Source organism: Squalius cephalus (genome assembly GCF_949319135.1).
Source record: "Squalius cephalus genome assembly, chromosome: 3".
NCBI lineage: Eukaryota > Metazoa > Chordata > Actinopteri > Cypriniformes > Leuciscidae > Squalius > Squalius cephalus.
Window position 1 is genome coordinate 5,494,456 of NC_137124.1, and position 15,364 is coordinate 5,509,819.

At 38.9% G+C, this 15,364-nt stretch overlaps 2 protein-coding genes across 2 annotated transcripts; one reads left to right on the forward strand and one right to left on the reverse strand.

The window, feature by feature from the left end:
* The first annotated feature begins 3,937 nt into the window (after positions 1-3,937).
* Positions 3,938-12,910, forward strand: LOC307155217 (kelch-like protein 33). Its single transcript, XM_079865773.1, has 6 exons — positions 3,938-3,947; positions 4,052-4,253; positions 4,575-5,258; positions 5,418-6,357; positions 6,446-6,616; positions 7,873-12,910. Exons 2-6 carry the CDS (start codon positions 4,067-4,069, stop codon positions 8,393-8,395), a joined length of 2,505 nt encoding a protein of 834 aa, XP_079721899.1. The 5' UTR covers positions 3,938-3,947; positions 4,052-4,066; the 3' UTR covers positions 8,396-12,910.
* A 9-nt stretch (positions 12,911-12,919) lies between these two features.
* cbln11 (cerebellin 11) lies at positions 12,920-14,898 on the reverse strand. Its single transcript, XM_079865775.1, has 3 exons — positions 14,419-14,898; positions 14,154-14,288; positions 12,920-13,895 (listed from the first exon to the last, which is right to left on the reverse strand). The coding sequence occupies exons 1-3, from the start codon at positions 14,624-14,626 to the stop codon at positions 13,597-13,599; spliced, it is 642 nt and encodes a 213-aa protein (XP_079721901.1). The 5' UTR covers positions 14,627-14,898; the 3' UTR covers positions 12,920-13,596.
* Between the last annotated feature and the right edge of the window lie 466 nt (positions 14,899-15,364).

Consider the following 15,364-nt stretch of genomic DNA (forward strand, 5'->3'; position numbering starts at 1 on the left):
CGTTAGTAAAGTGTTTCAAATTGGCAGAGAACTATGAATTTGACATTGTTTCATTCTTGGTTAAGGATGGTTTACTTATGTGAAAATGACACAAAAGTAATACTATAGAGAACGAGTGGAGCATAGTTTATCAAGTAGTAGTTCCCACCGACTTTCGCCAGCAGGTTTTGTCACTGGCGCATGATCACCTGTTGTCGGGACATTTAGGAATAACAAAGAGTTATAACCCTGTCCTTCAACATTTTTTTTATAGTATTGTAAGACCTGTCACATTTGTCAATATGCAGGAAAACTTAACCAGGTGATTTCACCAGCTTCTTTAATTCCAATCCCTGTGTTGGGCGAACCGTTTGAACATGTGATAGTGGACTGTGTGGTGCCTCAAATTCTAACTATAAAGTCTATAATCCACTAACCAGTTTTTACTTATGATCATGTGCACCGCTATCAGGTACCCGGAGACTATTTCAATGTGCATAATTACAGCCAAAGCAGCTGTTAAAGCTTTAACAGAGTTTTTCTCCACTTTAGGTTTACCAAAGGTCATACATACCAATCAGGGCAACAATTTACATTTAAAATTTATATTAACAATTTAATCTAAACTGCACTTACAAGTTTTTAAGGTCGCTAAATATTACACACCATATATATAGTGCTTATCATTCCCAAAGTCAGGGAATGTTAGAAAGGTTCTACTAGACACTAAAAGCAATGTTGAGGAAATATTGCAAATAAGTGGGATGATGGGGTTCAAAATGCCATAAATGTAAACAAATGTAATCAAACAAGCAGCAATCACAAGTAAAAATATGGACATACATTGAAGCTCTGAAGTTTAATTTCTCTGTTTATTCGTTGAGTTGCAGTCCACAGTCCACTCATGGTCTGTAGGTGTTGCTGTGGCTGTAGGTTTGTTTGTCATTAGCAAAATATGAGCACTCGTCCTTGCGCTGAGAGTGAGAGAGAATGAATCACTCAAGTGCCACTGGACTTCACAGAACAGAAGGGGCTCAGCCTCAGGGCTGCTTGACTGACAGCTATCTGGGCCAATAGTAGAGTCAATATGCATGTGACATTTCAAAGAGGCTCATTTGGAGCTGTAAGTGTGGTTTCACTACAGTGGTTCAGGCTGCAGGATTGCCAAATGACAAAAGAACAAAAAACAAAACAAAACAAAAAAAAACATTCTCCGTAAGATGGTGTAAAACTGTATCTTGTCTATTCCCACCCACTGCTACCAATACCAATGACGGAAATATGTGCAGTTATAGTATGGAAATATTTGGGAGAGCATTGCTATAGTGTGATGATATTGTATTGCAATAGGTATACATCTGCAAACAGCATTTTGTCATGGTTACACTTGAATTGGTTACAAATTAGATGTATAAAATTGTATAAAACACAATTAATTGTACCCAGCATGTATCTAGAGAGAGAGAGAGAGAGAGAGAGAGAGAAAGAAAAAGACAGAAAGTGTAGAGAAAAAGAGAGAAGGAAGGCAGAGCTCAGGTAGAAGGGAAGTGAAAGACCCCCAAGAAGAAGAGAGGAGTCAAGGACCCAAGGAAAGGACCCAGAGAAAAAAGAAGAGACAGAGCAACTGTTATAATCTACTTTTATCCCTTCATTGACCATGTGACTGTAACCCAAATGTGAGACATTCAAACTGACCGGTCAGCAGATTACAGCTTCCCCCACCGTACTAAAGATGTGAGAACTAGAGGGTGACACGGGAGTGGATTTTCAAACCTTTCCTGTCCCACTCCCACAAAAACACATTAAATTACGCCGTATTTTTTCAACTTGTAAACATTTTTTGGTTACTTCAGACCTGCCAGAAATGTCGGTGAATCCTCCTTCTTTTCTTATTGGTGATTGGCATTGGCATATCAACATGGTGCATTACCGCCACCAACTGTTACGGGTGGAGCACGTCATTCCGCAAACATGAGAGCATAAAGATGAAGGGCAACTAGAATTGAGTTCAAAATTAAAATAGTTTATTTATATGAATGGTATATTTGTGTATAAAGTTGGGTATCATAGTGTTATTATGATTCCCGGTCCCGCCCACTTCCGCTAACATTTTTTCCTGTCACGTCCCAATCCCGTGATTGATAATGATTTTGTTTCCCATCCCGTGGGATTCCCGTGACCCTCGGGATTTCCGAAAAAATGTCAGCCTCTAGTGAGAACTAGCAGACCCCGATGTAAGCACATCTTAGCCTACAGTCCTTGATCTCTATCAGCACCTTTAGGAATTCCAAATGGCAAAAGTCTTTGTTGATTTTCAAGCCTACAGAGGGCATTGACAACTATAATGGTAAATATAAAAAATATTTGTATTGTTCTTCATCCTTTTTTTTTTAATTTTATTTGAAATCTCTTTTAAACGGATGTCATTTGCATTGAAATTCCAACAGGTGTGAGAGTGGCTTCAACTTCAAGACTCTTTTGGTCACTTTATTAATTAGAATAGGCAATTAGGCATTTCTAGAGTCTTAGCATGAGCATATTCTCTCTGTCTGTCTCTCCGTGGCCTCTTGGCATCTCCGGCGGGATTCCAATCCAAGGCTGACAGTGACATTTGCTCCTCTGTTTGTGGCTCTTAAAGAGCAACGGGTTTCCATCTGCTGTCTCGCGTATTCACAATTTCCATACATGGACTGACATGGAGGAGCCTTATGATCCGGGCTACGTGTGTGTGTGTGTGTGTGTGTATTAGAAGAATGTAGCCAGGCTATATTATAGCAGTATGCAGTATTATTATTATTATTATTATTATTGTTAATAACAGAAATGTCATATGACATTTTTATTAAAGCATTAAAATGAAAAAATAAAATAAAATAAAAAACTTTAAATCTATAAAATGTTTTATCATGTGAAGTTTCAGTAAAAGCATTTTAAAAATAATAATAATTTTTAAATAATTTTTAAAAGAAAAATATTAACCTTCAAGTCTATAAATTGCTTGTTTATACCTGCCCTGGACTCCTTGACCCATATAGCATTCCCAGGCTTTGGAGGAGAAACATGACTCTACTGACTCAATCAGAATCTAATGCCAGCCATCACATGCTCCCAGAACATACTCCAAAGTTTCTTATGGCCCAGAATGGGGGGCAATCGTGGCCTTATGGTTAGAGTCAAACTGGTAACCCAACGGTTGCAGGTTTGATTCTTAATACCGGCAGGAAAATACTGAAGTTCCCTTGAGCAAGACACCTAACCCCCCATGGCAAAATGGCTGCCCAGTGCTCCAGGTGTGTGTGTCCAGTTTGCAGTGTGTGTGTTCACTACTCACTCCTCCAAATGTGTGTGCACTACCTTGGATGGGTTAAATGCTTCTGACCAATTCCGAGTATGGGTGGCCATACTTGGTATCTGGAAATTGAAGCCACTCACACACCTGTTGGAATTGCATTTGCCTAGATGACACATATCAAAGCAAATAGCATCCATTTAAAAGAGATTTAAAATGGTAAAAGAAGAAGAATGAAGGAAAAAAAAAATATTATTGATTAAATATATTTTTTTAACCATTATATATGTTTGGTCTTCCAATTCATGTCACATAATAGTCACTTAATAGAACTGAGCCAGAACACCGCAGGAACATAGTGTTCTCACGCAGACAAGGTCACGGAGTTCCTCTTTTAAAATCATCCATGATGTTCTTTAAACACAATGGTGTTTACAACCTGTTTTCCTTTTAATCAAATCGAGTGCTACACCTGAAAAGTAAGAGGAATTGGTGACATTATCTGAAAAGGAATGGTGGAGCACGTGATTACATTAGATGGCTTGTGATGTGATCATAGTGAATGCTAGAGGTAAAAATAGCGTTATGATGATAACGGTGTGAGCTTGTGAGACACTGATCTTTTTTGCACACCTGACAACAGCACAAGATCCCACATCAACAGAGAGATTCAAGAGAAGTTAAGAAACAGATTTGATGCAACTTTTTTTTTGCAACTGTTTTTTTTTTTTTTTTTTTACAGAAAAAGGTATATTGATGCTTTTTGACATTTGCTTTTTATAGAAACCTGAAGACACAATGGCAATGGATCAGCAGTGTCTTCAGAAAAAGTGGAGAAGTTCATGGAGAACAGCCAGAGAGGATGAAAACATGAATAATGGAAATGGATGGATGAATATGGACGAAGAAGAGGACAACCGAGAGAATCCAGTGGAGGAAAATGAGCGGTCGGAAGAAATGGAGCTGCAAGTACAAGCATATGAAAGTGAGAAGGCTGTTGATGACTGTGATGGATGTAGTGTTTGTTTTCCTTTTATGCATGTAAACAGTGACAGTGAGGTTGTTATGTGTAAAAATAATGATAAGGCAGGTGATGAAGAGTATGGCAATAAATATGACAACAACAATAATGTAGAGAATGATGATAAATACGACACCAAAAATAATGATGAAGAATGTAGTAACAGTTTACCTCTTAGGTCTACAAATGATGACAGTTCAGTTGCTACATGTAAACATATAGATAAAGGCACTGATAAAGCTCACAATAAATATGATGATGACGATGATGATAACTGTTTTGCAGCTGACTCCGTCAGTACCAATGACATTGGAGATTCTGAAAAAGACTCAACTTTTAGAGGTTTAACATGTAGAAATGAAGAGCAGCAGATGATAGACTCATCAGATGAATATGATGGACATTGCAGTTTTGAAGATTTTGATGAATGCGACATGTATCCCAAGAAGCTATACTCCGATCCAGTGTACCCAGGTGTGGTCTTCGAGGCTCTGGAGAACATGAAGTTGTATTCTATCCTCACTGACTTGACCATCTACACAGAGGACGGACACCAATTCCAGGTTCATTCTATTGTCCTGGCTGCGGTCAGTAACCTTATTCAGTTGAGGCTCAGACAGAAACCCAGACAAGAACGGATTATCGCATTGTGTTTGGGGCCCGAGGTTCATGGTTCGGGGTTGGCAGCAGTGGTGGAGTTTGCCTATACGGGGAACATCAGCATTCTGATCAAAGCAAATATGGAGTTGGTCAGGACTGCAGCTGTTAGCCTTGAAGCTCCGAGAGTTCTGGAACTCTGCACAGAGGAGGAACAAAGAGAACAGGACAAGGCAATAGGGAAGAAAGAAGGCAGACAAAGTTTTTCTGCTGAGGAACATATTAATGATAATCTACAGCATATCAGACAACTGTGGACACAGAGAGTGGGATGTGATGTGGAGCTTGAAGCAGAGGGAAGAGTGTTTCATGGTAAGACATTTGTTAATATGACAGAGGTTTAAGTTTCCTAAGCATACATTAGATGATGCCTTCATGTTGTAGAAATGTAGACATCAAAGCATTAATTTGATCCCCTGTGCATTTGCGAAACTGCTTGTAAACTTGTATTTATTTCCCACCCCCTTGAAGCTCACCGGGTGCTCCTGGTTGCCAGCAGTGACTATTTCAGAGGCATGTTTACCAGCGGTATGAAGGAGAGCAGGCAGAAATTGGTGTCTCTGCAGTTAGTCAGGGCTGCCAAGTTTGAGGCCCTCCTCCACTACAGTTACAGCGGGGTTCTTGCTCTTGGATGGGGATGTGTGTTTGATCTCACCTGTACATCTCTTCAATTACAGTTTCAGACTGCCTACTCACTATGTCTTAACTTCCTGGAACAAGAAATAGATGCTTACAGCTGCCTGGACGTTGTATCTTTCGCAGAGGCCTATGGGATGTCTGACCTACTTGCACTTGCCAATAACTTCATCTTGAGGCACTTTCAAGATGTGTCCATCACTCCGAAGTTCCACGATCTTCCTGTAGAAAAATTTAAGAAATACCTTCAAAGTGACTCCCTCTATGTTCTCTCTGAGTTGCCTGTGTTCAAAGCAGTCATGTCTTGGATCGAAGCCTATCCCAAACAACGGGTGAAATTCTCCAGGGAGCTGATGGGGACCATCCACTTTCCTCTCATGACCTTTAAGGAGTTCAATGAAGTCATGTCTGTTACATCTTGGCCTAGAATTGTTGCCAAAAATGTCTATAAGTCTCTCTTTAAGGAGTTCTTCTCCAGTTCTTCAGATGTCCAGTCAAATATCAGGGTCTACATGCCTAAAGACACTATAGTCCTTATTGGGGGAGAGAGGATCAATGATAATTTAGACAAACATAGACCCTGCAGGGAAATGTGGTTTAGCAATTCTTTGCAGAACCATGTCGGATTGGTGAAGAAAGTAGAGTGGAAAATGCTGGGAACTTTACCCGAGAAACCAAGATTCAGTCATGGAGTTGGGGCGATGAGGGGGAAGCTTTATGTAGTTGGTGGACGGCATTATTATGGCCAAGCTGATACAATGAAATGCACCTACATGTAAGATGAAATATGAGGCTTTTTCTGTCTAACCTTGTTCAAGTTTACCCCCTCATACTATGGACTACTTGTTCAATCTCTGATCTAGGTATGATCCTATCCAAAACTCCTGGCAAAGGTTGGCTGATATGCATGAGAGAAGAGGCAGCTTCGCTCTAGTGGTCCTGAATGGTAAACTATATGCTATTGGAGGAGATAGATACTCGGGGGTCAACATGGAGAGTGTAGAGGTCTACTGCCCCAACACAAATTCTTGGAGGTTAGTACAATAAATAAATAGCACACACAACATCAGCTGTTGTTCTTGAAACATGTCTAGCAGGTAATTACACACCAAACACAACTGCAAACTCTAAACCATGTCTGAATGTTGTTCAAGACCGAAACCCCAGATCAAACCCTTACCCTAATATTTGATTAGTTTATGGATAAGGGTAGGTGGCATATTTAACTTTGAACAAATGAAAACAAGTTTGAGATTGACAGATGTACTGCACTGTCTTAAAGGCATGGTAGGTAGGTTTTTTCTAAAAAACTTTTTCCCAAATTTGTTTAAACTGTCTTTATATACCAATACATAATTAAAATGTAAGTACTCTGAAAAGCAGAGTATAAAAATCGAGTGTCTGAAGTCCTCTCAGGGCTGCAATAAACACAGCTACTAATTTCCATTCGGAACAAATTAAATGATTGGCTGGGCGACTGACACTCTCCCTCGCTACCATGGCTACCACCCCTGCCGCTACAGGAGCTGCCCACATGCGCTCACCCGTTTGACTCGAGGAGGCGAAGAGGCATGGAAGCTAGAAAGAATCACAATTATGGCAGAGAAAGAGCAGTCAAAATTCCCAGTACCTGCATATACGGTCAGCGAAGGCAAACAAGGCAAAAAAAGGAAGACAGTATTCGAAAAGGCTATGAAGTCAGATGAGAATCAATATCAGCCAACAGTGCTTTCATCGTGGAAGCTCTTACATGCAAAACACCGTATATGTTATGAATCTCACACGAAATTCACCTTCATCACAGTGTAACTGATGGTAATGGGAAAGCTGAGTGGTCGGCATCGTGCGTTCATGTGTTTTAGGGGCGTGGCTTTGGAAGGAGCCCAGAAGGGAGGGGGTGGGAGTGAATGGAATAAGTAGCTGTGTTTATTGCAGTCCTGAGAGTCTAATTCTCACAAAATGTTTTCCAGAGGTTTGTGTCACCAGAAATTGACTGACAGCCAGGTTAATAACATTACTTATATGTCTTGTATGTCTATCCCCCTTATCCTCATTAAGCGCTTTCCATTAATATTAGGAATGTTGTTTCAGGACTAACAACAATGCAATTCTGAATCATGTCCTACTTTACTAAATAACTTTATTCAGAGTCAGAGTAAGGTAGATTTAAATGTCACAGATCATATTGCAAATGTATAGCAAAAGTCAAACTCTTTCTCATAGCTTGGTTATAATAATGAGTGATGCTGGTAAACCTGGCCCTTCTCTTCTTAATTCTCTACTTCTCCAGTTTTGTCTACCCATTAGACCAAGCTCTATGCTGTCATGCAGCCAGTGTATGGAATGGCACAATCTTCCTATCCGGAGGCTTAAACAGCCAGTACCAATGCCTGTCGTCTATGATCCTTTACCACCCAGAACGAGGATCCACTAACCTGGGTGAGATGAGAAATGACAGAGCGCTGCACTGCATGGAGACCCTGGGTGACCGTCTGTACGTGGCTGGTGGGGTTTCAAGCGATGCTGATGGCCATCTGGTAGATCAATTAGGCTGTGAGGTCTATGACCCTGTGGCCAACTCCTGGAGTGCCATTATGCCAATCCCAGTGCCTCATGCTGGGTCAGCATCAGCTGTCTTAGAGGGGAAGATCTACGTTATCGGAGGCTACTGCCATGATAACTACAAACATATCAAATTCGTGCACCGCTATGATCCTGCAACAGCACATTGGGAGAACATGAGCATGACTCCAGGCCCGAACACATGCATAGCGGCCTGTGTGATGCCCATACCTATTCACCTTAGAAAGTAAGAGGAGAATATCCTGAATACAATAAATTATCAATACACTAGGGCTGCACGATATGTCATTTTAGAATCAATATCGCGATGTGCGCATCCACGATAGTCACATTGCAAGATGTGCGATGTCAAGTATAGAGATCGTAGTTGATCTGTGATCCGTACAGACCAACTGCCCCCCGGTTCGGAACGCATGTGATTTGCAGTTTATTTGCAGAGTTTTACCATCGTAGAGTGAATGTTAATCATTTGCATGTGTTGCAAGTCCTGGCACTTTAAACATAAAACACAAGACGACTGGAACTTGCGCACTGTTTTCTGACACAAAGTCACGCAGACAGAACGTGAGCACCGAATTCAGTTCTATTTCTCTTCTTTTTGAGCTTGAATAAACACTGTTGGTTATGTGTTGTAAACAATTGAGAAAGAAAACGAATGTGTATCATTATATTAGATACGTGCATTTCGTCTTAAAGTAACGGCAGCCTAATATACCCGCAACTGTTTGTGTCACCAATGTTAATCAAACAACAAAAGAGAAAATTACTTTTGTAGCTTTAACAAAGATAATTTGTATTAATTATATTAATTATATTAAATTTACACAGTGAAGACTATGCAGTGTTTAGTTTACATTTGATTATTCAATTTCTGTACCTGAATACGTTTAAACTAAAAAACATAAATCACTGCTTATTTAATTTTTATATTTGTTCTATTTTATTTATCTATGCTTGTAATTTGTTTATTATTTTCTATGCAGATGCACTCCCCTACAAAATCAACCCAATTATCCTAGAATGATTCATTCTTTACTAATAGAGCTATTAAAATCATCTGGTGAAATTGTTTTCATATCGCAATATATATTGCAGAAAAAAAAAAATGTTGTGCAGCCCTACAATACACACAGCAAGGCAATGGTTGAGTATTAACTCTTTCCCCGCCACTGATGGAATTTTCCATAGTTTATTAGACAACGCTTCAAGTTTAAACATTCTGAACAGAAACGCTTATTTGAAAATGCCAAATTAAAATCTTAAACAGAACGATAAAATAACGTTATTAACTGGTTAATGGTAGTCAACCAATCATGAATTCAAATAGTAGGACCTACATGTATGCAAATCTGACTTTGACGCATCCAATGTGAGTGAAATGCCTGCGCTCAGTTGTCAAATCATCCTCTGTAAGTCGCAAGGCAATATGCAGGCATTAGCTGTTGGATCGCAGGAGTTTATCCAAGGATATGTTACCATATCCGATTCTATCCAGCATGCTGCGTTTTATAACTAGTGAAAATTACAGGTTACTGTAGAACAGTTTTTACCGTCATTTAATATATTTGGCAAAAAGCTTGTGTTATAAAAGACAAAGTGTTATGCACAGGCTATATTGGCTATGAGTAGATGGCAAATACCAGACTAAGACACTCTTCTCCACTCCTCAAATACAGTTTTAAATAAAGAAAATGTGGTACTTATTAAAATAACCAGTTCTTTATTTACTCTTGCACAGCAAACAAGCAGAGACAGTCTCCAAAATGCGTGCAAGACTTCATTCACGATTAAGGCGGGTGGAGCTACTGTATGAGGTTTGGCGACAGTTTAAGGATCCATCGAGTTACGAGGTTTAGTCACAACCTCTTAGTATACAGTTCAACTCAAGCTCTGGTATAAAGTGTAGGCAACTTTTTTATTATTATTATTAACCAGTATTTTTTCTAATTAAACCATTTTCGGAACAATACTGTTACAGAAAGAGCGCATAAACAGAAATGTTAAAATACTGATTCTGCTCTGAGTGTTTTTTAAGCCCTGGATAAAGCATTGCTTATGCATGTTTCAGCCTTTAACAAACACACAATTTTCTCAGCTTTATGCCAGATTTTATATGTATATAATATTTGTTTTGAAGATTGCTTCTAGAATAAACAAAAATAAAGGAAAATAGTTTCTTCCTACTGTGTGCATTCAGTTTGTTAAGAAGTTTCTTCCATATTGTGAGATAGTACAATTCATCAAAGAATACCAACTTAAATCAAAATCTCAGTGTTTGTTAAGAAGGGATGTTAAAACAAATTTGGGTTAGATAAGTGCGTTACTGTCAACATATTCTTTATTTTTACAAATTGAGGATACATTTTATCCATCAATCAACAGTGTGTCACAAATACAGTCAACCAAGCTTTACACTAATTATTTAATCCAGAATATTCATTTGAAAGGTGTTTTGAGTGTATGGGTTTACTTAACTATTTTGTTGGGGGGAAATTCGTTAGCAAGTTGGTTAAATATGAGAAATCCTCCCATCTAGGGATGTACATTAGTGGCCAAAAGTGAGGTCTGGCCTAGGAAAATTGACATCTTTATTCAAATAATATTAAAGATCGTGTGAGTACATTATGTAGTTGTGCTGGGAGTCAATTGTTTTATTTGTGACAACACAATGAAACATGCCAACTTTTGCAGACATAATGTTTCCCAGGCAGTCACACAAATAAATTATAAACACATGTAAAAACAAGAGAGAACCATACCTTAACCAAGTTTAGTGTTTTGTTCTTCCATCACATGGAAGATGGTTATCCTCATATTTTGATGGTTAAAACTAACTTGTAGGGCCATTAAAAAAAATATCCCCCTCAGACATCACTTTTGTTTGGTGACCGTGAGGGGACATGTTCGGTTCACTTAGTTTTGTCGTGGCCACAACATATAAACTCGTGGGAACGGGATATTAAGTCATGGGAATGTCATAATATCTCGTGGGCACGAGATCGTAAGTTAATATGTTGAGGGAACGACATCCGTTTCTCGTGGCCACGACTTAATAAGTTGAGAGAGCGACATCCGTTTCTCGTGGCAACCAGATTTATAACATGTGGGAACCGAATCTTCACACGTGACACGGGCTCCTCCTTTTACTCCGGTCATAATTTACTTTGTTATTTGTTAATTTAAGTTTCTTATTTGTTTTTTGTTTATTGCCTAAAATGGGACTTTATTCATGACTTGAGTATTTCATTCAAGCCAGCAAATTTCCGACGAAAAAGCCCATTCAACTTAAGAATGCGCTTCATGTGTCTTTCACTTACGTATCCATGTCTTAACGCACTATATCTTTATATGACATTCCTAATTCAAAGTAAAATGTTATTTCATCAGTCATCTCCATCTCCGACTGCTGTATGTGGTTACAGTATTGAACGGTGTGTGGTTCCCTCAACATCGTGGCCACGATAAATAGATGTCGTTCTCTCAAAATGTGGTCAAGTCGTGGCTACGAGAAAAATATATCGTTCCCTCAACATATGATCTCGAGGCCACAACTTTACATCGCGTGGCCACAACATAATAATGTCTTTACCTCAACAAAATGATCTCGTGGCCACGATTTATTATCACGTTCCCACAACTTAATATGACGTTCCCACGAATGAATATCTCGTGGCAACAACATATTATCACATTCCCACGAGTTTACATGTTATGGCCATGACAAAACTAATTTAACCGAACATGTCCCCTCCCGGTCACCGTACCTCTGTACTCACTTGGAAAAACTCACTTGGTCTCATTATAAATAACTTTTTATAAAACAATAGAAGTCTGGGGTAAGTCCCTATTTGGATAGCCAAGTGATGGCAGAACCTGATTTCGCCAAGCACAATATGTTTCTGGATCAATATCTTTGTTGATCCTGGAACAACATTATATTCAACCAGTCAGATTTGAGGGACACGTTTACAGTTTATGTCAAGTTTAGGCTTACAATCAGGGTTAGGTGCTTCTACATCAGTGGGTTATTCATCATAATTTTCCTCTGATTTTAGAGATAACTAGGGATATGGTTAATGCCAGGGACACACTAAGCCGACGATCGGCCGTCGGGCAATTTTGAGCCGTTTTTGAGCGTCAGCCGACTTGGTTTTTTCGTTAACTCTAGTCGGATGTCGTTGTTGTATTTTTAGCCGATTCAACATGTAGATCAGCATCGGGCTGTCGGTGAGAGAGAGAACTCTGATTGGCTGTTCAGTTTAATGAATGAGTCAGTGCACGAGAATAATGGCAAAACAGCGCAAGTCAATACGGTACACACAGAAGGCTGTTCTAACTTTACATCATCTTACCTGAGTGTTCCTGGGTGAATATTTTAATAATGACATGAGCCGAGTGGAATAAAGAAAGTGATATGCATGATTGATATTCAAAATGGTGAGCACGCACTGCTTTGTGTATCTGCAGCCTAGTGTCAGGAATGACGAATAAAGACAAATTTATCTGTACAAATAGACAGATATCTCCTTACACGCAGGCACAGAACATGCATGCTAGCTGACAGTCGTTTGCCTGGTTTCTCTCAAGGTTTTTTTCCTCCATTCTCTCACCTGATGGAGTTTTGGTTCCTTGCCACTGTTGCCTTTTTCGCCTTTGTCACCATTGGCTTTTGGCTTGCTTAGTTGGGGACATTTAATTTAATATTCAACAATATTATTGATCTGCCAACCTTGAAACCATTATATGAGAACTGAAGTGAGCTGGACGAAGACATCACAGTTTTCTCCAGAGCGGAGATATGTATATATATATATATATATATATGTATATGTCTATATATATATATAGAATTTTTATTTTTTTACAAAAAAATGAAACATCACAGAGCTTACCTAAGCTGGACTGTGACACTATTTTCTTCTGGAAACAAACTTTGTTGCATTATTTTCCTTTTATCTCTGTAAAGCTGCTGTGAAACAATCTGTATTGTAAAAAGCACTATATAAATAAAGGTGACTTGACATGACTTGACGTTCTTTCTGTGTGTTCAAGCACAGCTTTTTTGCCATGACACAAGCGACACGAGGCGACAACATAGTCGGGTTTCATCAGCGCTAGTTATTTTGCGATGGTTTGGTGCGTCCCTGCCTTCAGACTATATTTTCAGATAGGAATGTTGTTTCAGGATCAACACAATTTGTTGACACAGGAACGCGTCTAACTCAGCAAATCAGGACGTGACAAGTGAATCAAAACTTGTGTTCTGTAGAAGAGCAATTTAAGTAATAGAGGAAGACTTGTTTTTGTCTGTATATCTGAAATAGTAACCTTTTAATTAAATTCATTCAAATTGAAGAAACATGAGATACAATTTCACGACTTTTAAACAGTTATTTTTTTACATTTTGCTAAATAATTCACACTGATTAAATTATACAGAAGCAGAATCCTGTGGGTAAAGAAGGTAGCCTGTGAAAGTGGAATAGTTGTACCGTCGATCCACAAAGATCCAGCATCTGATCCACAGCTTCACGTGAACCTCCTCTCCAACATCCAGCTCCATCACGGCTCCATTGGACATTTGGTCGTTGCGATCCCCAGAATTATATTCGTATGAAGACACAAATCGTGCTGTGCCTTTAAAGATGCTCAGACCCATATCATGGGAGGCAAACGCGGAGCCTGAGTACCTGAAGTAATACACACCCTTAACAGGTGCAGTGAAGACTCCTGCAACAGATATTTTAGTCACATTTTATCATATAGAATAAACAGCAACTAAACCAAATCTGGAGCATAGAAATACTCTATGTGTGTTTGTGTACTTTTTTGTGGAGCATGTGTACTTGCATAGAGTACATTCTGGTTTTATATGCTATACAGAGCAGAACAAAGCAAGGATCTCGATGCTACAAAGTACAATTATTTAGTTTTTTTTTTTTTTTTTTTTTTTTTACCACAGAAAGTCAAACAGAATATGCAGTTTACCTGTGACAGGGTTGTATGCATCACCAACGTTGGTTAGGACTTTATCAAAGATGAGTTTGGTCTCTGTACTAAAAGGCCCTCGGTTTGTACTCTCTGTTGCCGACATGGATGCAGTGAATGCCACTTTTGGACTCTCTGTGTGTGGAAAAGAGTATTTCTACAAGGAAATGTGAATAATGCTTGTTCATGCTAAATGGTAATAGTTGCAAAGTTACAACAATGTCCAGATACTGTATCCAAACCCCCAAGAAATTGGAGAATTTACCCTTAACCTGTTTCCGCAGGTCCTGAATCAAGATTTTCTGCTCTTCGAGTTCATTTTTAGCAGAGTTCAGATCCGTTCTCAGTCCATCAAGCGAAGCTTTAAGCTCCTTCAACTCAGAGAAGATATTCACCACAGGAGTCATAATATCCGCATCGTGTGGCATGCAGGAACTTATTATCGAGATGAAGAAGATCTGAAATAAAGCCATGATGACAGTTTCTCTGGTGCTAAAGAGAAGAGCAAAGATCTACAGTCGCTGTGCTTCTTATTTGTATAGAGCTACCCTTGGTTAATGATTAAGAATTTGGAGTTTTTAGATCGGTCATGAGATTTACGGCTTGTGCCTGAGGAAAAAACAGAAACGCAAGTACTCAGATTTGACTAATCAATACAAAACTTTCTAGAATTTCACAAGTGAATTTCCATTATGTTGTAGGCTACAAACTGCTCATACTGGTGTAAAAGATGAAAACGTTCTGTAGAGGGAAAGATCCTGTGATAATAGCATGGGTGTTTTATTTACATTTTTAGACATATCAGGGTTTCCCGCAGAAAATGTGTTAGTTAAGGTGGTGAGGTTGGGGTGGTGGTGGTGATGGTGGTGGAGGGGGGGGGGGGGTTGTGATAGACTACAGGCTCTGTACTAAATTAAAAAAATTATTTATTAAACACTAAATATTAAATTTAAATAACAATTTATAATTTATAAATAACCAGCTTTTCAAAATAACAGTTGCAATGTGCAATTTTAACAAACTATACAAAAATTTTAAAATATTTGTTCTAAAAGGTGCAAAACAACATAACAACTGAAACATCAACAACTGAATTTTAACCCAAATGCCAGATTAAAGCCGCTGTTCGGACGCATCACACGATTCAGAGGCTTATCACATATTTAAAGATTGAAAGTAGAGCTTAGATCGGGCCCAAAAAATATGTTTTT